This window comes from Apodemus sylvaticus, chromosome 1 (genome assembly GCF_947179515.1).
Source record: "Apodemus sylvaticus chromosome 1, mApoSyl1.1, whole genome shotgun sequence".
In the NCBI taxonomy this organism is placed as follows: Eukaryota; Metazoa; Chordata; class Mammalia; order Rodentia; family Muridae; genus Apodemus; species Apodemus sylvaticus.
Window position 1 is genome coordinate 176,198,578 of NC_067472.1, and position 27,269 is coordinate 176,225,846.

Below are 27,269 nucleotides of genomic sequence, written 5' to 3' on the forward strand. Positions count from 1 at the left end.
TGGTATGGCTCTGTAGGAGTAAAGATAGATGACAAAAGGAAAAGAGTGACAGGTGTACCCAGAAACCCAGAGTTCCCATCTGCAGAGATTCATTGCCCTCGTGGGCAAGACGTGGCCCCTTATTCTTACAGGGGCAGCATCCTTCTGTGGAGACATAGTCTTTCTCCTATGCCAAGACTGAATTCCAGACAGCCCCCAGCCTGACTGTATCCAGCCCACCCCTCCAAACCAGGCTTCCATGCTGTATCCCAAAGCTCCATCTCAGCCCTCACACACAGGACCTGCTCTTTGGCCCTCATCTCTAGCTTGTGATCGTAGGGCCAGAGTCCTTCACTGTTTACCTCAGCCTTAGAGTCTGGACTCTCAGGACCTTCACTTCCGTTTGCTCCACCCTCACCTGAACTCACTGTTCAGTTTCTTCACCTGCACAATGGGATAGTAGTACCGTCTGCTCCATAGGGATGCTGTGCCAATAAAGTCAAGCCGCACAGAGAGAACCAGACATACTGGGGCAAGCATGCAATCCCAGCCCATGGGCTGAGGCAGAAGGATCATGAGTTTAAGGTCAACCTGAGACACAAAGTAAGTATTTTGTAGCAAAACAAATTCCCAGAAAGGGACCCAGTTCAGAAGCATCCGAGGTTCAGAAACTTGTCCACAAACACTAAGTAGGAAGGGAAGGCTGGTTTTACCAGCGTGTCCGCTATGCTTTAATTCTCACTATAAGATTCACAGGTCAGTCTAGAAAGTTCCAGGCATTCCTCTGCTGCTCACGGTAGTGCTGCTGGACAGCTGGCCACTGCATCCAAGGTGGACCATAGCTTGGAGTAGATAGTGCCCCATATGTCTTCAATACTTCATCCCTTTGTTAGCTGAATGCATCTGCTCAAGAGTTATAGGAAGAGGAGGAAAACCATCACTAGGGCACAGACCAGGCAAGAAGCAGGGGGTGGGAGTGGGAGTGGGGGGTCACAAGGTCTAAAGGGCTTTCAGTGCCTTGGCTGGATCTTTCTTGCTCCTTGAAGAGGCTTTACGAGGAGAGCCCTGGAGGAGATAGCTGTGGTGTCTTTCACAATGGAAAGGTCAGCCAACATGTGTTTATTGAGCGACTCTGTGGGCCAGCCTCTCGCTTGGCTTTTGTCGGTGATTATGAGACAGGCAGACCCACGGGGTCCTCTTGGTAAGTCAGCTGCAATCAAAACACGTGATAGAAATTAGCGAGCAATCCGGAGCACTGTGGCAGTGTACAGAAATGTTCAGAAAAAAATGATTCTGAGGGTACCAGGGAGGCCAAGCCAGGCTTTGTGGCAGCCACAGAGTTGAGACAGTGACAGAGAGCACACGGGAGGGCAAAGGGGGCGGTGGCCAGGCATTCTCAGCTTGGAGCAGACGGGCGAAGGCCAGGTGTCATATATGAGTGAGGAAGACCCCTCAGGCCAGCACAGCAGGGAGGAAACTGTCATCCGTGCCACTCAGCTCCACCACCAGGTCCTGGGACGAGGTCCTGGGATCGCCTCACCCTCCGATGGCAGCAAGTTTCTCTCTGATCACTGCCCTTCCTCCAAGGCCTCTTTGAAATCCGACTAAGGTTCAGATGCGTGGTTCAGCATCTCTGGATGCAATTTGGTACCCTAGCAGAATTAAGGGAGATCTGCTATTACTTGAAAGGAGGTTTCTTCCCCTCTTCCTCTGAGTACCTGACCCCACAATCATCACTGACTTTGAAATAATAAACCCGTCATAATTATGAGAATTAGTCTGGAGGCTTCTGCCTTGTTTGCTCAACTGAGGTTATTATGGCTGGTTTTAGAGGTGGAGAGGGCATCCGGAATCGGCTCAGCTGAGACGGCAGGCAAATCAGACAGATGCCTGTGGGCTGGGGGTGGCCAGGTAGTGAGGGTGGGGAAAGGGTCAGTGGGAGGAACACTCCCCACACGGAGCCTGGAAGTTCCCATTCCTTAGGCCCACGGGCTAGGCTTTGGGAGATGGAGTCTTAGGAGAAGCTGGAGAGCCTGACCTCAAGGGAGACCTTATGGGAAAGGAATGCTCTGAGGTAGCAGACATTTAGCACTTGAAGACTGTGCAAGGCAGGGCCTTTCTCAATACGGTGGGAGTCCTACCTCCCACACAGAGAGCTGCAGTCTGAGGTCCCGGGATGGGAATGGACGTGGGCTGGTCATTCACGTATGCATTTAAGTCACAGGTCCCTTCCATTCTCTCTGTCCGTGTCCACCGAGCCACCCTCAGTCAGCCTTGTTATGTTTTGAATGTGACATGTCCTCCCAGGATCATATGTTTGGACACTTGGTCCCCAGCTGTGGCACTGTCGATGGAGACTGCAAACTTGGGGACTGTGGTCTACGGAAAGCAAGTGGCTGAGAGAAGGCCCTGACGTGGCAGTCCACTTCCAAATCTAGCCCAGGCTCTCTGCTGTCCTGATCTACAGGTCTGACCAGACTGCACACGGCAAGCTCCCGCAGCCCCAGAGTGGAGCCTGCCTCGCCCGCACCCAGGGTGGACTGTATTTCCAGCAGCCACGAACAAAAGTAGAAGCTGCCTTCCTTTAAGTTGCTCATGTGAGGGATTTTGTCCCAGTGGCCAGAAAAGGAACCAGTGGGACTGCGGCCACTTGGCCTGCTTCTTTTAGGAAACTTCTGTAGGCCATGACCAGGAATGTCTGCCCACTTCTTTATGGCCTAGGGTGGCTTTGAATCGAGTATACAAAGCCATAGACAGTCACTGGTCCAACTCTATGGTCCTGCTATCCCTGGGCAGCAGGCTCCATCACTGCCTCTTGGAGGCAGAGGGTAACAGTGGTGCGGCAGGGAGGGCAGCAGGTGGGGGAAGCAGAGTTCTTCAGAGGATAAGATTCAATATTCGTATAGGGTATTAAAGAAATGGAGCAGCCGTTAATGCAGAAGTCTTTCTTTGACTTAATTTATTATAATGTATGTGGCTACAATGTAGCTCATACTGATGTTTTGGATCTGCGTTTTGATTCCCAAAATTGCAATCATGATAGGTGGATTATAAGCGTGCTTTAACATACAGATGAGGAAATGTATTCTGGTGCAATTTTCCCCTAAGGAGAAGTCGGAGGATAAGGGGCAGGAGCTTTGTATAACCTTGCAACGTTTAGTTGTCTCTCTTGGTTACAGGGCAGAAATTAGCATCACAGAGACCAACAGAGCTACTGTATGTGTGTGTGGAACTGCTTTGAATGTCAGCCCAGAAGGGCTTCCAAAAGGACCAGAGGAACTGATATTTTTTCCATATTAAAGAAAGAGTCACCAGTATCTAGCAAATGTAGACTTGTCCAATTGCTCCCCATCCAGTAAATATTCATTCAGCGTTACCCTGGACCATGAACCTTGCTAAAGATCAGGAGTGGCCCAGTAAGTCAAGATGGTCAAAGAGTCACTGGGGAGTAGATACTGGGCAGTACCTGAACAGAGGGTAAGCCAGGGATGGGGGACGGAGGTAGAAGGGTTGGAAAAACTCCGAGAAGCCTGAGGGGTTCCGGGTTCCAGGCTGAGTGAGGCAGAGACACATGCTGTCAGCGTCACACAGATGGGAGAGCTTAGCTCCCACCCTCACTCTGGCGGTGCATGCGGACACCCCCAAGAGCATATGTCTGCACAGACTTTATCCCCAGGCCTAGAAACTCAGCAGAGGCACAAGGCAGAACGAACTGCCTGATGTGCCTGCCTGGGGACACCACCCACCCGGCCGATCATATACTAAAGTTCTACTTGCCCAAAGCAGGCCACCTGCCTCTGGGGTGGGGCACCCAAAAGCAGAACAGAACTGTGGCCCGTCTGTGTGAATGTCTGTGTGGCTGGCTGTGTGGATGTTGGGCTCTGGCTGAGGCAGGCCTGGGCGGGAAAGGAGCCTACCAGGGGAGAAGTTATGGGTACACTGGAGAGGTAATGCTCCCCATGCCATGTTTTTAATTTCTACTTTCTCCCTTCTCCTTCTTCCTCTCTCCTTACTTGAGTCCGCGCACAGAAACTCCAGCTCCCTCCCCCTCTGAAGGACAGTTCAAACACAGGAGGAGTGACTAAACAGGCTAAGGGCATGAGTAGGATCTAGGGCTGCGGAGAGAGCAGGCATCCTGTGTCCTGTGTCCTGTGTCACTCTCATAGCCATAGAGCTGCTACAGGAAGAGCCAGGCCAGGCCATCTGCACTTGGGATTGGATCCCACGGGATGAGGATGGTCAGGACCATGCTGGTGACTTCAGCCCTTCAAAAGAAGAAGCGGCCTCCCTAGATTGCACCGTTGTAGAAGGGCCGCCGTGTGTGCTCCCCAGTGTCACCTTCCCATCTGGCCACTAGTCAGTCTTCATGGCAAATGTTTTCTGGCCCAGTAGTTCTAGAGATATGTGAATAAAGCAATGGCTCCTCCCCAACGTCTAAAGATCAGGTAGTGTAGTGGAAGAGAGCAATCAGGCAGCTTATCAGCCACACAGTGTCCCTTAGCTAAAATTCCAACGTTTGTTCCGGAATCTGAAGTTTTGAGCAGAGCTCCAGTATTGCATGATCAGTACATGACAGGCTGCAGTTTAAGAATCAGTGAAAATACTGCACAATGGACTGGCAAGACGACTGCGCAATTAAAGGCACTGGCTGCCAAGGCTGACCACAGGAGTTCAAACCTTGGGACCCACGCAGTGGGAGGAGATGACCAACTCTCCAACCTTGTTCTCCAACAGAGTACACGGTTACACACACAGAGAGAGAGGGGGGGGGGAGAGAGGGAGAGAGGGAGAGAGAGGGAGGGAGGGAGGGAGAAAGGAAGAGAGAGGGAGACAGAGGGAGGGAGGGAGAAAGAGAGGGAGAGAGAAAGGGAGGGAGAGAGGGAGGGAGAGGAAGAGAGGGAGGGAGGGAGAGAGGGAGGGAGGGAAAGAGAGAGAGGGAGGGAGGGAGAGAGAGGGAGGGAGAGAGAGGGAGAGGGAGAGAGAGGGAGAGAGAGGGAGAGGGAGGGAGAGGAAGAGAGGGAGGGAGGGAGAGAGGGAGGGAGGGAAAGAGAGAGAGAGAGGGAGGGAGGGAGAGGGGGAGAGAGAGAGAGAGAGGGAGGGAGAGAGAGGGAGAGAGAGGGAGAGAGGGAGAGAGGGAGGGAAAGAGAGAGAGGGAGGGAGGGAGAGGGGGAGAGAGAGAGAGAGGGAGGGAGAGAGAGGGAGGGAGAGAGAGGGAGAGGGAGAGAGAGAGGGAGAGAGAGGGAGAGGGAGGGAGAGAGAGGGAGGGAGAGAGAGGGAGAGGGAGAGAGAGAGGGAGAGAGAGGGAGAGGGAGGGAGAGAGAGGGAGAGGGAGAGAGAGGGAGAGAGAGAGAGGGAGAGAGAGGGAGAGGGAGGGAGAGAGAGGGAGGGAGAGAGAGGGAGGGAGGGAGGGAGAGAGGGAGAGGGAGGGAGAGAGAGGAAGAGGGAGAGAGAGGGAGAGAGAGGGAGGGAGGGAGAGAGTTTAAAATATTTTATACTATCTTTAGCCTAGTGTCTAGAAAATAGATATAAAACAGTGAATTTTCTGTTGAGATTTGTGTCTTGTCTCCAAACTAACCCCTGTGTGTGTGTGTGTGTGTGTGTGTGTGTACTCTAGCTGGGCATGGTGGTATATGCTTGTAATCCCAGAATTCAATAGACTTATGTGGGAGTCTTGTGAGTTCCAGGTCAGCCTGGACTATACTAGATTATAATTATTTTTTAAAGAATTATGAGAAAACAATGACAATTTTGAAATGCTGCTGGTACCAAGAATTTTGGATTAAGGATGTTTAGGTGGCCATTTAGAAAGTTCTAGACGACAGAGAAAACCCAGCTTAATCTGGTCAGAGAATTGCTCTTAAACAAATGCTTCTAGAAACAAATGAATCTGGACAGGGAGCCAGGAAGCTGAGGCTGGGGCTGGTTGGTCTTTCAGGAAGGAAGATGGCAGTGGGGGACATGCTGAGGTCCAGGAGGGAGATTTCCCCAGAGGGTGATGGTAGCTCACCACTGGAGTTAAAGGTGGCTCAGAGCAGCAGGGACAGGAGGATGGCTGTATGGCTGTCTCCAGGCTCCACTGAGAAGATTCCTAGGAGGGTTCCCAAGCTACATCCCACAAGCCCCCAACACATTCCCTGTCACTTCCACTGTCCGTAGACAGCTCTGAAGCTCCTAGTCAGTTTGTTGCTTTTAAAGCTATTTTTATTCTTTTTGCTTCTCCATCTCGAGATGCATTTTCCTGGGGCTGGGTACAGGCTTACCTAGGAGTCTTTAGCGAGGGCTTCTGGGACAGAGAAATAAAATCTTCCATGACTGGTACCCTGGGACTGCTCACCATCTAATGAATGAAGTGCTCAAGCAAAGTGTTGAGAGGCAGATTCAGCACACACCAGCCACTGAACAGAGAGCCACGGCAGTCACCACCTGCCATCTTCCCTTTGCCACCACCCAGTCCCCTCCCTCCCCAGGTCTTCCTTCTTCACCCCGTCACCTATTCACCTCAGGAGAATGTGAAGGCAGATGCCCCAGGAAGCTCTAAGTTATAGCCAGAGAGAACACAGGACTGTGTGAAAAACGAGTTTCCTATCACCAGACACTGGTGGTTCCAGCAACACGGAGACTACTTGTCCCGTACAGAGGAGGGGCAGGCCAGCTGGTGTGTTCTTGTGTGACTCTGTTACATGGACTGCCACCTTATTGGTTGTCTGGCTTTGTCTGCACTGTGTTTTGGACCTCGTAGGTGGCAAAAGGGAGGCTACATGTTAAAAACCCACCAGATGGCCTTTCCTATCTTGGTCTCACTTACCTCTCACGAGGGACTGCAAAGCAAGTGCCTTGATTCCCACCTTAGAGGCCACGTTGGAGGCTGGGCAGAGGTAAGAAGCATTTACAAATAGCTCAGGAGCAGCAGGGCAGGGTCGGAGTCCAGAGCTTGCTGTGGCGGAGCCCCTGGCTTCGGAGGATTGCAGAAGGAAAGCAGATTCCTTCACCATGAGCACCAGGACCCAGCCATTCAATTCTGTCCCAGCCGGCAGAAGGGCAGCACGCAGTCTGTGAGTACAGGGCAGAGTGAGAGCCCATCTCACCCCAGGCCTCGGGGGCCTCGGTGTGCTCAGTTGTTCGAGGGCTGAGTTGGCCCCTTCAGGTGGACAGGAGAGTTGCCACACAGCACTGTGGCTTGGCTGGCCCTCGAACATGGAGGGTGAGGGGGGCAGGAGGGCTTCATGTCCTGCCCCTGCTACAGGCAGGGACAGAAAGGTGCCTTTAAGAATCCACTGGTGTGTGGTTCTTTTATCCACAACCATAGAAAGGATATGTAAGTTTGGTCTTCCTACTTGCAGTGCTTCCCAGAAAGCCAGACCTGGAGCATGCGGGCTCACTGATTCGTGCCTCTGTTCCCTCATGTGTGGCACAGGTTAGCATTGAATGTGTGTCCACTCTGTGCTGCGCTTGGAGCCGAGAGTTCCGGCACATTCCTCTGCAATCTGATATGCTACACATAGAGCCGGTGTTGGAAGGGTGGAGAGTGAATTCTGTACCTGGCTGGAGAAACTAGTCAGGGACTCACTCTGGAAGGGACTGGAACTGTCAGTCATTATGATCAGGGCAGGATGTGGGCTGATTTATAATTGAGGAAGGCCAGGTTTGTGGCTATATCAGAGTGAAACAAAATTGTCAAGAACTACCAGAAATAGGGCTAGGAATAAGGCCCAGTGGGTAAACATGATTGCCACACAGGCCTGGTACCCTGAGTTCAATCACAGCTATCCACATAAATGTGGAGGGAGAGATTGATTCCACAGACTTGTCCTCTGGATTTTATGTGTGAACCCTGCCACATGCCAGCCCCGCCCCCACTCCCACCAATAAAAAGATTTAACAAAGAGCTACCAGAATAAATTCAACCTCCAGCCATTTGTTGCAAGAGGGAGGAGAGGGACCTAACGCAAGTGTGGCAGTCATGTTGGCTGAGACTCACTGCCCTCTGAGAGGCCTGGGAACTCGGCCTTCCCACGAGGGTCATTCACAGGACACACGCCATGTCCACCATGTGTCTGCAAGTACCAGGATGGCAGACAGGGCCTTGGCCCTGAGTCAGAGCTGGGGGGTGGGGGGGACGCAGATCTGTGTGCTGTGGGAGACAGACAGAGCTGGTAGAGTTTTTCTCTTTTCTTTTACATTGCTGAGGATCGAACCCAGAGCCTGAAGCATGCAAGAGAATCATTCTACCGACACCCTGGGTAGAGCTGCTGTTGTTGCTATTTCTAATTCTTATGTGCCAGACAAAATATTTACCACTATATAGTATTAAGGAGACGGGCATTTGTTCAAAACAATTTTAAATCTTGATCTAGTGATGATGTCTCTCTGATAAAGATTCTCAAATTAAGAGGGCGAGAGGTCCACAGAGCTCAGAGATGGCAGGAACTTCAGCGCTGGCAATTGACACTTGTTTTCTGCCACTGTTTACTCTTCAATAAAAAATGCATATTTACCATAGCAACCTCCCGGTCACGTGGCACCCTGTCTTACTGCCACCCTCTAAAACAGAATAGCTTCTTAAAGAAACACACACATCCTAACAGGAATGCTTTTCAGATGCAAAAACAGGCTCTTTCTAAGGAAGCTTTTCTCCTGCCATAAATGCTAATAGACACATCATCTGTACAGGAATCATTTTGGTCCTGTATCTTAAATGTAGGACACTGATTACAAAAGCCTAAAGGAAATGACTTTTGGAGGGGCTTTTGATGCTTCAAGGATCTGGTGATAATTTTAATACAGTGTTAAACACACACACACACACACACACAGATTATTTTAATACAGTGTTAAATACACACACACACATTTGTGGTCACATACACGCATCTATATACTAGACGCCAGCCGCTCGTATCGTCTGGAAGGGAGTTCGGCGTGGATTCTAATGACCTGCCGCTTCATCTGTGATTAAAGATTGTCATCTATGCGAAGCTCAATTGCAGCCTGAATTGTTTTTCCGCTGTTAACTTGGGAGAATTGCCGGGTTTTAAGAGCTTTGCAGAGCCTGTTCCAACCTGGACTTCTCAGGAAACAAACGCAAGATCCCTGTTCTGGAGTTGGATTGTGTGCCATTCCATGGGTCAGGGCCGAGGGGGAGAGGCCTCAGGTCACCCTGAAGCTTCTATCCTGTAGCTTAGCCTTCTGGTGTTGCTCATGTTAAGAGCCCCCATTTGTGGAGCATCTTCCAAGCTCTGTGATAGGAGATGTCTCTTCCCTATCCTGTCCGGGCCATTAGGTTATGAATTATCACAATTACTCGGTTTTGCAGATACGAAAATGGAACCTTAGAAAGGTTAACTGATTTGCTCAGTTCTGCACACCTAGGAATTGGTAGAACTTGGCTTTTCTGGGCTTTTTGTTTCAATTTGGTTTGGTTTGTTTTGCTTTGTTTTGGGGGACAGGCATTTGCTGTGTCACTGGTCAGCATTCAGTTCCTTAAGTAGTCCCAGGCTAGCCCTAGTCTTCTGCCTCAGTCTATCTTGAGGGCTGCGATTATAGGCAGGTGCCACTAGACCTGCCTGGCACTTTGTTTTTACCTGGGGCCTTTTGTATTGCAAAATCCTCTCTGTTCCATCCGTGTTGCAAACCTATCCACCCAATATAACTGTGGAAGTTACAACTGTGGCCAAAGCAGAAACACTGCTGGAGATGGAGCAACAAAAACTAGTACTTTCTTCACCCCAGTGTTTCCAGAGAATTCTGCAGCAGCCTCAGTATAAACCAGTTGGGGGGGGGGGTTGTTGTTTTATTTTTTTTTTAATTTGCTTTTGTTTGATGGGAGCAGGGCCTTGTTATGTAATCCAGACATTCCTCCAACTCTTGATTCACCCCCTGCCTCTACCTCCCAAGTGCTGGGATTACAGTTATGAGCCACCACACTCAACATGAGCCAAGTCTTTTGAAACTCCCTTCTCGTCCTGACGTTCACCCAAGCCTGGCAGCTGTGTAACTCCCCCCACCCCCACCCCCCGCCCTGTGCTGAAGTCAGTATCAGGGGGCCAACTGTCTTTATGATGGCAGTCCCGGGGAAGGGGCTTCCTTCTTTGCATGGTCAGAACTCTGGCCAGCGCCCTGGCAAGTGTATGGACCTTAACACTGGACCTGTAGTAGTAGTAGTAGTAGTAGTAGTAGTAGTAGTAGTAGTAGTAATTGTTGTTGTTGTTAAATTTCTTTCAACTATACATAAGCCAGTATGAAGAACAAGAACATACCATGTGCCTTTTATGAATAATGGCTTTGGGGGGGATCTGATTGTGAAGCAAAGCAGGACTGTGCCCCAACATGGCATTGTAACCCAAACCACAGCAAATGAGAACTGCCCAGACCTTATGCCCTTCCAGCCAGTCTGACAGAGGCGTGTACATGAGACATTTCATAATTATCCATCATGACTGCCTCTGTGCTGCCTTAATAGATTATTTAAAATGGTGTGTGTGCCTCCCATGCAGCCTCGAGTCAGCCCCGAACTGTACATACATACAAGCTGGGAGAGGTAATTGCTTATCATGTATCTCTTTGTTCCAGACACTTTTATAAAAGACTATGTATTATGTATGGTGTGACCTTCAAATGTCAGGAATGTGTTGTGCAATAAACTGTCAATATTTGTGGTTATAAGGTACCAGATGACTTTTACAATAATTGGAACGGCTATATTAAAAGCTTGGATCACTCAGCTGGTTAAAGAGAAAGACACAGGCCAGCGTTCACCAGGGACTCGCCTTCTGCCAACTATTAAATGAAAGATATTGCAAGGTGCTTACGATGTCTTCTTTGTTTAAGAAAGAATATGGCATGACACGTCTCCAGGGGATGCACAGTCTCCAATCCAGCCTTCCTCCTTTCAGTAGGTGCAATCCCCAGGAGGACACTCAGCTCCACAAGTTATGGCGACTGACCAAATGGATTTTAGCGAAGATGTGTCCAGCTCAGTCACAGCTGCCCGAGGAAAGAATTCCTCCAGTGAGGGCTCCGACCTGCTCTCTACCCCACCCAAGGAGAAGAGGCCGTAAATTATCTTAAGAGGATCTTAAAAGCCGTGTTTTTCCCCCTCTTAGGAAAATAAATTATATAGAAATCTTTGGGGAATTTACAGTGTGCTGAAAGTAGAGCTTTCTATAGTTTTCTGTCATCTTTGTTTTTTCTTCATTTCTCTCCTCATCCTCCTTCTTTTGAAATAGGAGCCCTCAAATTTAAAAAAATAAAATAAAATAAATAAAGCACCACGAATATTTTCAAGTAATTATAATAGAGAACAGATCACAGATGACTAAGAAAGAATATCTGCCTTTGTGATGTCTCTAGCCATTTCCTGCTGGGCTGTCGAAGCAGCGCCAGTCAAGGGGACGTCTTAGTATGTGAATTTCTTACCTTCTGAGCATCATAGATAAATGTTCTACCACGGAATTACCCCCCTGCCTCGGCTCTCTATTTACTTTTTAGTTTGAGACAGGGTCTTTCCAAGCTGCCCATGCTGACTTTGAACCTGAGATCATCCTGCCCTAGCTTCTGAGTAGCTGGCCTTGCAGGTCTGTGCCAACTCCTGTTCATTCCTAGAAGTTTTTTTTTATTTTTTAGTCTCCACCATGTGCCAAGGTTCTAATGTTGAATGATGGCAGTCTGCCTCTGTTCCCTCCCTGCTGGAGGGAAGGAAAGGACAGTAAGCACTTGGATGTCCAGGCCACTTGTCATGTGCTTCCGAAGTCATGGCTTCCCTTGGAGGTGATGCGGGGTGAAAGCAAGAAGTAGTACGTTTGCGGATTCTGGGAAGGGAGCTCCAGGAAGAGGGCCAGCGGAGGGAAGCTTCAAGGACAGTCTGTCTAGGAGGGATGGAGAGGAGAAAGGCGGGGATGCAGATGAGGCTCCACCTGGGCGGCATGACCTGGGCAGAGCTTTGGGGATCCGGTAGGATTGCACGTGATTAGAAAGAGCAGTGAGTTACCCTCCATAAGAGGCAGAAGGTTTCCTGGGAGGTGACAGCTCTCAGGAAGGACTTCCCCAGCCTCACTCAGGTACCAGCTTCTGCTCCCTTAGCCCAGATTCATGGATGAGCCTCCTTTGCTCTGCTCCCCTACTGGTGGGTGGTCTCCAGCTCACTGTCCCTCACCCGGCCAGAGCGAAGAGTGGGCGTGCAGAGTCCAAAGGACACCCCGCACCTAATGAATGCATTGTCTCAGATAAATGCTCTGGACCCCAAACCTTGCCTGCTACAGTGCCAATCACAGTAAGTTCCCACCACCTCAGACTGAGTGCCCAGTAATCACAACTTGAATCTAGAATGTCTCATAAGCTCATATGTTCATGTATGAAGCCTTGCTCACGGTCTGGTGATGCTATTTGGGGAGGTGGGGCACTGGCTCACGGCGGTAGTTCCTTGGGAAAGTAAGTCTTAGAAAGTTACAGTACGGCCCCTTGTTATGGCCCCTGGTGAGACGAGGAGCCTCCACAGTGCCTTCCCAACTCTGAGAACGCTGCCACACTTTCAAGCCAGGATGTACTGAGATTCTCAGAAACTGCGAACCAAGAGACAGGCAGCTTCCCCCTCTCCAGGTGTTTCTGCACAGGATTTTGGTTGCAGACATTATGGTAACTGATATGCTGCCCACAGCCTGTGGGAGCCTCCAGGCCCACAGAAGGAGGGGCAGCCGGAGGATTACAGGGGTACTGTTAGCAGCATCAGTGGATCAGAAAAGACCCCACCCCACAGGTGGCTCAGTCACAGCAAGTGGCCGGCAAGTCCCTCAGACTCCCTCTCTGACCACTAAGAAAGAACTGTGGGCTAGGTAAAACCAGAAATACATCTGGCCCACAGTGCTTGATTTAAAGCTCAAGTGTATCTTAAGGGAAATTTAATCCATGTGTTGCCCATTCATCTCCGAATTCATCAAAATGTTGCATTGGAGAAGTGATTTGAAGTCCTAGTATCTGATACTTTCTTTCTTTAAAAAAAAAAAAAGTTCAGTCTTTTAATGACCCGTCTTCCCGATTCCGGAAGCCCTGCTTTGCCAGGCAGTCAAGTTGAGCTGTGCTGTTTGAGTTGCAGTTACAGGTGAGTGGTGGAGCCACCGAGAGGCTCCTGCATCCTCACCTCACGGGCTCTGGAGGCTCGCCTGCTGCCCCAGACCCAAGAACCCAATAGGAAGGTCAGTGTTCTTTAAAACATACACACCCACACACAGCAACCCCCCAAACCCTTTTAATTTAAACACAGTTTTCACCCATCCATATTTTGGTTAGCTGTTGAACATGACTATGTATGGCCATTAGTAAGCTTTAATAAAAACAATAGAGAAACAAGTTAATTCTGACCCACTGTAAGAATCGTGTCTCTCAGGAGCTCAGTGGAATCATTACCGTTGTGTTGCTACCACTTGTGTGTCTATACATTAGTTTTTAAATATTTTTCAGAAATAGAAGGCTCACTTTCCCACCCCAGAATCTTTATCACAATTAGCATTGCTTAATATTTGTTTATTTATATTTTAGTTAATTTATAGGGATTTTATGTGAATGTATGCCATATATACATGTGTGTGTGTGTGTGTGTGTGTCTGTCTGTCTGTCTGTCTGTCTTGAAAACTAGAAGAGGCCATTAGATCCCCTAGAGCTGGAGTTACAGGTGGGCATGAACTGGCTGATGTGGGTGCTGGGAATTGAATTCAGGTCCTCGACAGGAGCAGTAAGTGCTTTTAACAGCTGAGCCAACACTCCAGCCCACACGCTTATTGCTTTATTAGAGCCTGCTAACTTTAAAGCTTTTAACATAAAGGAAAGTATTATGCTTTGAAGAGGAACTCTGCACTTCTCTAGATATTCTCCAAGGTGTTAGGTTTTTGGTTTGTTTGTATCCCCCACCCCAACACACACAGAAAAAGCTCTGAAAACCTTGGCATATATGGGCAAGGACATTAGGAAAGATGTGACATCTCAGGGACCTGCCGAATGGACTGACCACCGCTCTCAGTCTCCACAAAGTCCCCCTGCCTCGTCATTTGTTAATAGAGAGAAATGTGTTTTTGAGATTTCTTTGCACATTTAGACTTTCGGAGTTAGCTGCTAGATCATCTCTGGAAATGTAGCTTTTGTTACACTAGAAGTTCTGCAGAGTTTACTGTAGCAAGGCGTGTTGCAAAATGAAGGGGTGCATGCTCAGGGATGCAGGGAGCCCTGCTCCACATGTGCTGGCCAGAGAACCCACTCTCACTGTGTGTTGAGACTTCACTGTACTTGTTGTCACCTACACCATCACTAGAGATCTCTAAGCAGTCTTTCTAAGTTGTATTCTGAAGGGTATAAAGGGTCAGGCTGCCTGGGTTTTACTGATGATTCATGCACAATTCAACAAGATTCTCCCCTCCCCCATTCTTTGATTAATAGGACTATTTCAAAAGTTGATATAAACCCAGAAGACTTTGGCCAATTCTCTTTTGAGTTTTTAATATTTAATTAAATTGTAATTATATCTCCCTTCCTTCCAACTACTTCCCATGGCCCCACCTTGCTCCCTTTCAAATTCATGGTCTTTCTTTCTTTAATTATTTTTGCTGTGTGTGTGTGTGTGTGTGTGTGTGTGTGTGTGTGTAAATGAAACCTGCTGAGACTGTTTAATGTTGCTTGCATGTGTGTGTTTTAGGGCTGACCACTTGGTATTGGATAACCATTCAGGGGCTCATCCCTGGGAAAGACTAATTCTCCTTGTCTCCAAAGTCCATGGTTGCCTGTGTCTTCTCATCCATGGGTGGAAACTCTTGAAATTTCCCAATTCCGTGTTGGCATGCCACAAATGGGATAATTATTTAGCTCTTGCTGAGGCAGTTACACTGTTCAGATCTCACAGGTGTGGCTTCCCTACCATATCTAGAAGACACAATTTCATAACAGACTTTCTGGTCTTTTAAGTCTATTTTTCCTGCCTCTTCTTCCGAGATGTAGCCATCATCGGTTCTTGACCACCACCCTCCAAATCTCTGTTTCATAATGTTACCAAGGGTTATTTCTCCTTCATACCAGGCTGGCCATGTGTCCCACATCTCGATGTTACCATTTCAACTCTTGCATAACAAGGCGCTGAGGTGGAAGGTGCCTTAGTGTGCTTGCCACAGTCCTGCTCTGCTATTCCCCCTTCCTTCATTGGCTGAAACCGGTCACCTGGTGTCAACCTAGCACAAGGAAAGTTGGGAAATGTAGTCCACGAAGGACATGTCCTTTACGAAGTTTCCTCCCCTGTATATTTTAGCTGTAACCCCTGGTATGTTACTTTGTTCTAGGTTGTGGGAGCCAGGGCAGGTGACTTGAGGCAGTGGACAGAGACAGCCTGGGGTGAGCTAGGGGCTTCTCCAGTGTCACAGCACCACAGGAAATCAGAGCTGAAAGATCCAGGCGGTTTCGCCCTCTTCATCCCCTCTATCCACAGAGCAAGAAACCAAGGCCAGAGAGGGATGAGAGACTTGCCTAGGGACGGCCAGACATTGCACATACGGGAATGGAAAGACCCCACACCCAACTCGTATCTTCTAGGAGCTGCTTGAGCAAATGAACCACTTTTGTTTTCTTTTCTTTCTTAAGAATTACTTATTTATTTTATGTATATGAGTACACCGTAGGTGTCTTCAGACACACCAGAAGAGGGTATCAGATCCCATTACAGATGGTTGTGAGTCACCATGTAGTTTCTGGGAATTGAACTCAGGACTTCTGGAAGAGAAGTCAGTGCTCTTAACTGCTGAGCCATCTCTCTGCCCGAACCACTTTTAATATATCAAGGAAGCCTATTGTTTTAGGACAACCTATAGGAAAATCTACCTTTAACATACAAAATATTTTCTATAAGCCAAAAATTTAAATTCCCAATATATTATCTATGGGTGAGATTTAGAGTATCATGCACAAGGTCCTCATGAATGAAAAATCATGTCATGGTATATAACAAGAGAGCTAGCCAACCTCAAGGTTGATCTCAGAGAACTAGGCTTGCAGAGCATCTATAAGCCTTGGATCTCTGGGCCTGCAGTTATGGTTCTGATAATGAAGATAGTAAGGTATAGTACCTAGGTACAGGAGCCTTTCTCATGCTACTGTCTACCCTGGTAGCTGACCTCACCCAACCCACAGAGGCTTAGAACGGCTGACACAAGTGGAAAGCAGGACACATGGTGTCTGACCTCGAGAAGATAAAATTAGGAAAGTCACTCAGTGACCTTTACCCCCAAATAACTTTACTGAAACACAACTTGAGATGCCGTGGTCCTCTCTCCTCGTGTGAACCAGCGGTTTCCGCTTATAGGGAAAGCCAGCAAAGGCATCGCATGCCTGTCTCTGAAATCCTGAGGTGGTACCAAGCACAGCTCATGCATCCCAGGAGTGTTGTCTGCAGCGTCTGCGCATGGCACTGCTTTGGGAAAGATGGTCCTGTGTTAGTCAGGCTCACCGAGAAGCGATACAGAATTCACAGGCCAGTCTCCTCTGTGCTGTTGTGGTAGAGGGCAGGCAGGGCTATCCCTCCTTGCCAGAGGATTACAGAGGACCAGGTGGCAAATTCAAGTCTGTCCTCTTGTCCACTTGGAGGGAGTGTTTTATAGGAGGGAAAAGAAATGCTGCCAGTTGAAGGAGAGAGAAATAAAGGATGAGGGCCACTGAAGTGGTTTACTAAGTCAAGGCACTTGTTGCAGAGCCTGATAGCCTGGTGTTCTATTTTAATTCACTTTTACATCCCAATTGCTGGCCCCCTCCTAGTCCCCATATCCCACAGTCCCTCTTCCCATCTCCCTGCCTTCTCCTCTAAGTGGGTGGAGCTCCCCCGGGTATCTGCCTACCCTGGCACATCAAGTCTCTGCTCAGCTAAGTGCATCCTCCTCCACTGAGGCCAGACAAGGAAGCCCGTTTAGGTGAACATACGCCGCAGACAGGCAGCAGCTTTAGGGATAACCTCTGCTCTAGTTGTTGGGAGACCCACATGAAGACCAAGCTGCACATCTGGCTACATATGTGTGGGGGTTGGGGTGGCATGGGGTAGTGGTTAGGTCCACCCCAGCCCATGTGTGCTCTTTGGTTGGTGGCTCAGTCACTAAGAGCACCCAAGGGTCCAGGTTAGTTGGCCTTCCTGTGGAGTTTCTATCCTCTTCAGGGTCCTCAATCCTTCTCTCAATTCTTCTAAAGACTCCTTGAGCTCCATCTAATCTTTGGACAGCCTGATTTTGATAGCCAGGGCCCACAAGGTAGAAAGGAGAGATTAACTCATGAGTTCATGCATGCTGTGCCCTAAAGGTCACAGGCATGCTTTGGCATTCATGTGCACTTCTGGGTACACACACACTACATAATAAATGCGTAGATAATATTTTTCAATCTTCTAAAAATTTGAACCATTTGACAACTCACTAACCATTTGACAAGTGGCCACAGAGGCCATTTTATAAGGCTTCTGGAATGATAGGTTTCAGGGGTCTGCAGCCACACCGTGCATTGTTGGTAGGGTGTAGCAGGATGGGTGGCAGAGGGACACTGTGTCTACTTCTGTACTCTGAGCAGCGTGAGCATCAGGGGCCACATGTCTTCCAAAACTCTTGGCTTCTGGGGCTGAGTGCAGCTTAGTGTGTTCATGTTCACGCGTTCCCATCTGAGTACTGGTCAGGACAGGATTCTTCCCCACGGCCCCGTGTGTGTGTGTGTGTGTGTGTGTGTGTGTGTGTGTGCACTGGGCAGAGACTGTAGAGTTTTCCCAGACTCCCTTGCACTTGGCTTCCCATCTCTGGGGACACTTCCTGGGACCACCCACCATTCCTCTTCATTGTGGCTCAGAGTTTGTTTTTCTAGAAGGATTAGTCTAAGAGTAAACGCCATAGGCCTGCTGGCCCTCCCGGAGAAAAAACCGTTTCTGCGTAAAGTGAAAATTAAACTCTTAAATCTGCAAAGAAAGCTGTTTATCTTACAAATTTATTCCTTTTATTGGACCACACATATCCACGATAGAAGGATAAAAGAGAAACAGATACGGGCCATCACTTAGAGTGACATATAGCGAGGCACAGGTCATCGAAACTTCTGTAGAGCCTTCCAGGGTGGCATGTTGTCTCTCTCCATATTTATCTAGAATATTCGGGTGAGTCCTCACCAAAGGCTCCAGTAGGAATAGGCCCTTCCTCAGCATGTGCACAGCTTTTATTCCACGACTGCCATGTCCTTCACACTTGGACTTTGCTGGGAGAGGCTGATGGGTGGCTCATGGGACAAGCGGCCTTGCAGGAATCTGCCTTTAGAGGTCTACACCTCCCAGACTCCAGCCTGGGACACCCGTGTCCCTGACACCCTTATAATTTTAAAAAGTGGCCCTTTGGCCGTTGGCCTCCAGACTTGAATCCGGTGTCTTGATTTGTCTCCAGGTGGTACTTGTCAAAGTCTGAGTGACTTAAGGTGGGCGAATGTTGTGGAAGGGGGAGCAGGGGGAGCAGGGTGGGGACCAGGAGGGGATATGTGTGCTGTGCAAATTCAGCTGGAGTGCATGCAGTGGCTCAGGCCTGTCATCCCAACACTCAGAAGGCTGAGGCAGGAAGATTGTGAGTTGAGAGAGAGAGAGAGAGAGAGAGAGAGAGAGAGAGAGAGAGAGAGAGAGAGAGAGAGAAGAGCAGGGTTGGAGACATGGCTTACACACTGCTCTTGCAGAGGACCTGTGCTTCGTGTTCAGCGCCATGTCAGGCAGCCCACAGCTGCCTGCAGCTCCAGCCCCAGGGTCTCGTTCGCTCGCTCGCTCGCTCACTCTCTCTCTTCTGATCTCACAGGCACCGTTACTCACACATTCAGAGGCCTCCATACAGGCACACACATACCTATAACTAAGAGATAGAGATAAATCTTAAATAAAAGAGAGACAGAGAGAGAGAGAGACAGAGGGAGAGAGAGAGAGACAGAGAAGGAAACAGGAAGCTGTGGGCACGGCTCCCTAGCATACACAAAGCCCCAGGCTCTTTCCCCACCATAGCCAAAGGAAGACTCTGGGTAGACTCAGCCTGCACTTCATGAACGATCCCTGGGGAGACATCGCGTGGGGGCCTGCGTGACCCAGCCTCGCCACACTATCTGAGCTTTTCATCCTTATCCATAAGTCATCTTTGGGTGCTTCTCATGGTTGTTGGAATGCCAAAACTCTGGAGCTCAGTGAGCTGATAGGCTTTGGGTAAGAGTTCTGGATCCGGGTAAACCTATTCCTCCTGTTTGTAAAAAATTATGAGAAAAAAAAAAACACCCTCTGAGTAATTGTACACTCCAAATGGGTCTTCCAACAGTGACAGGGGAGTTGGGGAGAATTGGATTAGAAGGAGGCCTTCAGTGGACTTTTCTGGGGTGGTGATCTGCTCACATATGGTCCAGAGGCAGAAAAGATGTGAAAGCCAGGGCGCTTTCACAGTCGCCGGGAGCCAACATCCAAATAAGAATTAAGTGTGTTTGCCTTCATCTCGTTCATGGTCTATAAGTCTGTCCCTTTCGGCCGTTAGCAGAGAGCAGCAGCAACGGATGTTGCAGAATAAAAGCAGTTTGCATTTCCCATCGCTTGGAAGGTACAAATCTTATTTATTCTCAGCTCAGCAGAACTCACAGATCTGCTCATTATCTCAGAAGGTCCCCTTGTTCTTGTTCATGGTGGCATTGGCCACAATGCCTAAAGGGCAGGCTGGAGGCTGTGGCAGGGACCCTCCCAGCCCCAGGAATGTGGGCCTGGGGGCGGTGACAGGGAGGCCTAAGACAGGGAGGCGGGAGAAGTGAGTCCAGAGAGGGCTCTCTTGCCTCCCCTCCTCAAAGGCACCGATGCTCAAGGTCTGCTCTACTCTGTAGATGTCACCTGGATGGCGCCATGATGTCAGGCCCTGGGTATTGCAACAACACCCCCCCCAAACACTAGATAGTTTCAGTTTTATTTACTATTATGTGCTATCATTTCTGTGCAAAAGGCAGCCATATGTAAATTTTATTCCACTTTCTAATGGTTTGGGCTACATAACAAATAACAGCAGGCTGGGAAATTTGTATTGATACTTTACGGAGGGACTTCTCAAGTCACGGCACAGAGATTTAAATGCAGTGCTCTGAGTTTATGGGAGTTTGGAAGCTGAGCTTCTGCACACGCCTTTGAATGTGTCACTGTGTGTTTATCATGGGCTAATTGTGGAACTGCATTTCCATCCTTTCTCTTCCCCCTTTCACGCGGTTCCTCCAGTCAGGGATGGGTACAACTCTACAAGGAAGCAGCGCTCGCTCTGGGATGATTTTCTTTCCTGTCCCGAAATAGCCGCGTGTCTGCTTGTCTCAGGAGTCGGCCGAGACACTCCCCCCACCCCCTTGTTATCGGCTAAGCTGCAAATGTAATTTTGATCCTGGAGTGAACTTTCCAGCCAGCCTATATTACAAATTAATCGAATTCCACCAGTGCCCACATTTTTAAACTTTTAGAAAAAAAATATTTAATAGGAACTAAGCAAAAAGAAGAAATCAAACCAGCTGCTGACACAGCTGTTTCTTCTCTTGTTTAATTCAGTTCAATATAAAGGTACCATATGCTGCTTAAAATGATGATAGGAAAGATGAAATAATTTAAGAGAATAACAAGAAAATACATGAATTGTCAGCATTCTGTCAGATTCAAAGAATGAAATAGACAGGTGTAGTATTGACATGTTTAACTTTGTGTGGTGTTAGCAGTTTTGGTGTGAACATCTTCTGACATGTGCTGAAGTGATGTGAGAACACTTCTCATCCACTGCAGACATCGGCGAGGAGGCCGGGAGAGCCGGCGGCGTCCAGCAGCAGGCGCTGCTTCGAGACAGGAACCTGGGCTCGACCATGAAGGACTGCCCGTACTGTGGGAAGACCTTCCGGACTTCCCACCACCTTAAGGTCCACCTGAGGATACACACAGGTGAGAGAGGTCAAGGTGTGTCCGGCCGGGTGTCTAGAGGGTACCACAGCCGAGGAAGCCCCAGAGCTCAGTGGTGTCTCTGGCCCAAGGCCACAGCTGTGTGAGTCCCTAACACTGTGTCACTCGGGTGTGTCATTGCTGTGACAAATAATGAGAGTACAGCAGTTTAAAGGGAGAGAGGTTTGCTCTGGCTCGGGCATCTAGTTCAAGGTCAGATGGCTCCATTGCTTTTAGGTCAGTGGCAAAATATAAACAGACCAACCATTCTAAGAAGATTGCCCCCAAATGACCAGGCATCCTGACCTCTGGCCCAGCATGCATCCCAGGTCCCTTCTTGGGACTGGACAGGTAGAGTCCTCCTCCTCCATTGCGTGGAGGTTGGTTGGTTCACCATGGTGTTGCCTCAAGGGACGTTTGTTAGTTCTTAGCCAAGCAGAGAGAAATGGCCACCGGGCCACCCTGGCTGTCTGTCTTACCTTAGATCACTACTAGCTTCTTGCAGTGAGGACATCCTTTTAGAACTCTGCCTTGGTTCTCAGCTTTTTTTTGAACTGTTCATTTTACCCTTTCTGCTAGTTGTTTGTGTATTGCCAATATTAAAAAAAAATCTATCTGAGTCATGGACACCTCCATTTTCTTTGATTTTTCTCCTGACACTTTATCTATTGGAGTGTGAGCTGCTGCAGAAGATAGACAAATATGCCATCTATTTTCAAAAATAATTGTGTTCTATTTCCCGCAGAATCAATAACTCTGCTCTGGGATGGGCAGAAACAGCTACTGTATATGAGTCTTGTATGTCTCTAAAGGGTGAGGAGCTCTTCCCCCCTCAACCGGTTTCTTACCTGGTGCCCAGACTCTGACATCCAGGGAGCCCTGGCAATACATGGCCACTCTGTCACTAGTAACCAGGGTACAGTGAGCATAACCACAGCCCCAGCGGACTTGGAGAATGTTTCTTGGGAGTCACTGAAGGTCACGTGCTATTTGCTTTTTTCAGTGACAAGACTGAATGAATATAAGAAAGAAGAGGCATGATTTGGCTCCTGGTTCAAAGGATACAGCTCCTCTTGGAAGGGCTGCCACAATAGCCAGACAGCGCTGCCTCTGGTGGTGGGGGAGAGCCTGTCTCCACCTCAGCAGAGAGCTCCAGCCGGAAGCAGGTTCACTCTCACATCAGCCAGTCCTAGGTCTCAAAGGTTCTGCAGCCTTCCAGAACAACGCCACCGTAGGGGACATTCACATCCAAATCATAACAGAGAGATGTTTTAAAGTTGCTCTCCCAAAAGGCTCTTGCTGCAGTCTGACCTGCTTCACCCCTGACCCCATCTCCCACCATTCCCCATCCTCAGCATGGTGTGTCCGTTGTCTTCCTTACCCTATGCCTGCAGCACAACATGCCTGCCCCTGCTGTAGGACCTTCACACAGCCCTCACCCCGCCCCGATGATCTCCTTCCCAGCGGTCCCAGGAACGTAGCTCAAATGAGAATGTCTCTCACTTTGCCTACTGAAGATAAACGCTCCCCCCCCATGCTTAACTTTGGTCATAAATATAACATGTTATGAAAGAGTCTTGCTGCTCACACTGGTACCGTTTCCCACCAAGCAGAACCTCAGACTTGTGAGGGCAGCCATTTTCCTCATCCTTGTTAGTTCTGTCGCCCAGTTCCTCCAAGAGTACTTCCACATGGGGAGAAGGGCATGCTGGGATTCGTTTCTTACATTCATCTCCATCTCTCTCTGTCTCTCTCTCTCTGTCTTTCTGTCTCTGTCTCTCTCTTTCTGTGTGCGCGTGCGTGTGCATGTGCATGTGCGTGTATGTGTGCGTGTGTGCGTGCGCGTGCGTGCGTGCGTGTGTGTGTGTGTGTGTGTGCGCGCGTGTGCGCGTGTGTGTGTGTGTGTGTGTGTGTGTGTGTGTGTGTCTTCATGTGCACACTACAGAATTTGTATGCTAGGAAGTCAGAGAAGAACTTCCTGGAGCTGGCTTTCCCCTGCTACGTGGCTCCCAGGGATTAATCGTGGGACCTCACACTTGGCATCAAGTGCCTTTCCTGGCTCAGCCATCTCCGAAGCTATAGGGACACCCTGAAGTTACTTGTGAGGCTGAGTGACAGAGCACATGCTGGAACAGGGAAATGACCCTTCTCTTATTATCCCTGCTCTGTATAAGGTGGCCTGGAAGGGTCAAGTTAGTAGGGAATGCCATCCCTTGTTTAGGAGACACAGGAATCCATCAGACACCAGAGCATGGCGGCCAGCACTGTGTTGCTGGGACCGGCCTTCCCGCCGAGGGGCTCCGCGCTCCGACCTCAGCCTGCTTTGCTTCTTGCTCAGCGTCCCTTCCCTTCCCTGGTTCACTCTCCTCCGCAGCTCCCAGCAGCTTACATACACTTGACGTTGTAATGGTCTTTCTCCTTGACTATAGTATGGGTTCCATGAGAACTGAAGTGTCTGTCTGTCTGTCCAGCAATGTCTCAAGAAGGGTAACAGAGTCTGGATCTCAGGCAAAACAGTTATGGACTGCATGAAGTAGTAAGTTCCTTAGGGGAAATAGCCAGGCTCCCAGGGAATCATCTCTGACACCTTGCTTCTTTGGGTTATAGCAACATGTGTACCCTCCCCAGGCTGGAGGACACCCCTTAAATTGTGGCAGTAGTTATGGGAAATTGGGGTTTTCAGGCTATGAAAGCTCTCTGTGGGCACCACTGCAGGGCTGTGTATATTGTGGTGTGGACACCAGACCAGGGCATCTTGTGACTGATTTTAGTTGACTTGAACATATGGCCCTGGGCTGGGTTGCTGGGAAGAGATGGCTCCCTGTGGGTGAAGGGTGAAACTTGCTTCAAGGGTGGGCCAGAAAGTAAGGGTCCCTGGTGCCTGTCAGCGTGGACATGATCATGGCCTCAGTGTGCACGCCAACCCTATTGCCCGGTGAGAGGACATGGACTCGGACTTCTGCAAGTCTGGGGACCTGCATGGAAGCGAGTGGACGCTGCTGGCTTTAAATCTTGAGGCACATTTGTTTCTTTTCCATGGTTTCTGTATCATAGACTTCTAAAGTTTATGACTCAGATAGAGGTAAGACAGGGCCAGCAGCAGCAGCAGCAGCAGGAGCAGCAGCAGCAGCAGCAGCAGCAGCAGCAGCAGCATTCCAGAAACTTCCTTCATAGGGAGAAAATGAAAGAAGCCATGGAAACATCACATCTCTACCACCCACTCCCGGAAGCAGCATTCGCTGGGTTTAAAAAAGCAGAATGGAAACGAGATAAAGATCAATTTCCTTTTTATCTAAGAACAAAGAAGTTGAAAAGCGGTTATACTTGCGTGTCTGAATAGAACAGAAAGTGTTACATGTTAGAAATCACCGAGGTAAACACCCATCGCTGCAATGTGAAAGCACAGATGACACACATAATTAAAAAAAAATCAAAACCGACTTATTTGCTAATACAGGATTTCATGTGGGGCTCATGCGGTTGAGCTGGGGTGAATTGTCTTCCCCTTTGCCCTTGGGAGTCCATGCTTCTAAACAGCACGACCAAAGGACAGCAGGCCATGAAAGAGGAGCATGCCCTGCCGAGTCCTTCCTAAAGTCCTCCGGTAAGGGACGCATATGAGGGCATTTAAAAAATCCAATGTGTAATGAATACGGATTAATTGGTTCAGCTCTACGAGGGACCATTCTCTGTATTTTTCTATCCCACTCCATCTTTATTAGAAGTCTTGATCGTGTGACATCGACTGATAAAAACCATTTTCCTTTCTTTTCTCCACTGCATTAACTTAATTACTGCTCTCCTTCTCCCAACACCTGTTTATTAGAGAGGCGCTGAGTAGACGCAGCATTCAGACGGCTCTGAACATCTGGGTGCTGAGGCGAGCCTGCAGGTAGCTAGGACATTTCTTTGGCCCACCCCCACCCCGCTTCAGACAGATGGGGGGTGGGGGTCATGAGGGGGTTACCTTCAGGACCTTTGGAGTCCCTAGCACCACTCACCCCAAGTCTGGCTCCTGGAAAGGCAGCATCCTTGCCAACCGAATAAGGGGAAGGGGGAATCAGGGTAGTTCTGCTGTGCAGTATATGACGACCTGGGATGGGTCATTGAGAGACTGAGGTGTGAATTTGCCACTAAGGCTCCCCCACCTCCAACCCAAGTGGGTGATGGGTGCACCATACCATGCTTGGGGGGCCGCAGACCAACATGTAGGATTCGCTCTCATGACGCATCTGCATGTGGGTCCAGACCAAAGAGTTGTGGCCACAGCAGTGGCCATTACAGAGACATGTAAACAGCAGCCTCACTTATGAAGACTTGGAGGTCCGAAAGTTCAGCAACTAATTAAAAATAAATCTCATTAGTTCCTTTCCCCTCTCAAATTATGTGGGTGGTTTATTAGTCTGGTGGTGATGTGCTATGCACACTGGTTCTCAGCCCCGAGTGAGTAGGGACCTCTTCCCAGGGGTGCGCTGGCACGAGGGAGCCCAGGGTGCCTATGCAGGGCCCTCAGATAGTCAGGAGGCCAAGGCCTCAGTCTCTAGGTCACACCTGCTGGCACTGCTGTCCCCTGGTGATGCTTCTGTGACATGGAACCTGAGACTGGCTGGGTGGAGTACAAAGAGGACCCACCCTTGTCCTGGACAATATCATGAGGACATGAGATTTCCCTTTCACACAGAACCTCAGACAATAGTGGGAGATTTCTCCCTTGTGACCCTCTAAGGGTGTTAGGTCCACAGGTATTCATCTGGGAGTCACCTTGCTGGATTACTGGGCTGTCTATGCAGCGGGACGACCTCTAGCTGGTACACTTTCTAGCTTCTAGCCTCTAGCTTCCCATATAGGGCTAAGTTCTGTGTACTGCTTTGCCGCTGAGTCTCCCAGCATGTTGATGATCAGGTTCCCTGCTGCTACCCCACTGCAGGAACGGGCGCCAAGGCTCAAGGCTCGATGCTTTCAACCCGCAGCTGCCAGGCTAACCTAGGCTATTTTCTTGAACTATTACATTCTAAAGTTTTCCCTTTGCTCACAGCTGGCTTAATACTGATATTGCTCACTGCTCGAACTTCATGGTTGCTCTAGGGAATCACTGTGGCATGTCTTCAACTGTGTGTCTACACTACGGCCTGCAGGAGGGCAGGAAGTGGCTTGTGCTCACCGGCAGTGCAGATGCCACCTCCAAGCAACTGGGAAGTACAATGCATTAGGCCTTTCTTTGACTCCTAACTCAGATTGAAGCCAGGCCAGGCCCACATGCTTCTCTTCTCCATCAGTGTATAGGGAGGTGTGAGGCAGGGAAATGGCTACAGTAGGCTCCCCAGAGGCTCGCATCTCTGGAAAAAGTCATAGAGTAAGATAAGTGCTAGTGGATGTGACGAGCTTTTCACAGGATACCACGATGGAAGAAGCCTCCTCCCCTCCCAGTGGCATCCCGAGTCCTGCCTGCTACGGGTGCAGTGGCTTTCATTCTCCTTTGGCTCCACAAGCTAGCCAGCGGATGGAACTCACCACACACAACACGGACACCTGCCTCAGAGCAAGCTGGAGCACGTGGGTGTGCTCCTTCTCTCTCCTCCCCGGCAAGGGCGTGTCTCCCGTCATCCCTCACCCTAGGAGGGCCATCTGAGCCTCCATAAGAAAGGGAAGCAGTGTCTCCAAAAGAAGCCATCTCCTTTTCTTCTTTTTGTTTGGAGCTAAAATGTCGTTTTTTTCTACCTCTAAGACAAACTAAAAGCCCACTTTGTTCCCCTGACGTCCCTCACGCCTGCTTTTCCTGCCTTTAATGACATCCCAAACTTTTGTGGAAAATAATTGATTGAATTTAAATTTCCTTAAAAGTTTAAGAGGTAATGTTACAGTATAAATTTTCTAGCAAACACTAAGTAGGGAAATATCCATTAGTGAAATTAACTACAGTTTCTAGGTAGCTAACAATGTGGCGTATACAGTAGGGCATGGCTAATGAACACTGCAGTGGGTGATATTTCATTATACAAATTAATGCTCACATTTTAATGGGAAAGTCACATAATGAATCTCGGCTTCAGTGACAGCAATTAGAGACACAGATTGTCCCCTTCTGGACAAGGCAGTGTTTAGCAATAAGCAGCTGTGTGAAAAGTCTTCAGGTTTACAACGTATATATGCTTTGGGGGAATTAGTGTACAATTTATATTAATGTACTGAAGCTTCGCTGCAAAAGCACCACCGCATTTATCTCTCCTGGTATTAACTAAGTAAAGACATGTAAGAAGACTAAATAAATATCTGAAAAAGGTTGCGATACCAGAGAACAGTCAGTTACTCAATTTAAAAGTGGAAACATCTTTAGAAATTTAGC

At 48.9% G+C, this 27,269-nt stretch overlaps 1 protein-coding gene across 2 annotated transcripts in view; it reads left to right on the forward strand.

Annotated features, from left to right (window-relative positions):
- Znf536 (zinc finger protein 536) overlaps positions 1 to 27,269 on the forward strand; it is a 250,489-nt gene that overhangs the window by 58,845 nt on the left and 164,375 nt on the right. For both annotated transcript variants that reach the window (XM_052179167.1, XM_052179177.1), the window contains exon 2: positions 20,777 to 20,929. In XM_052179167.1, the coding sequence (XP_052035127.1) occupies positions 20,777 to 20,929 (153 nt within the window). The remainder of the gene's footprint in view (positions 1 to 20,776; positions 20,930 to 27,269) is intronic.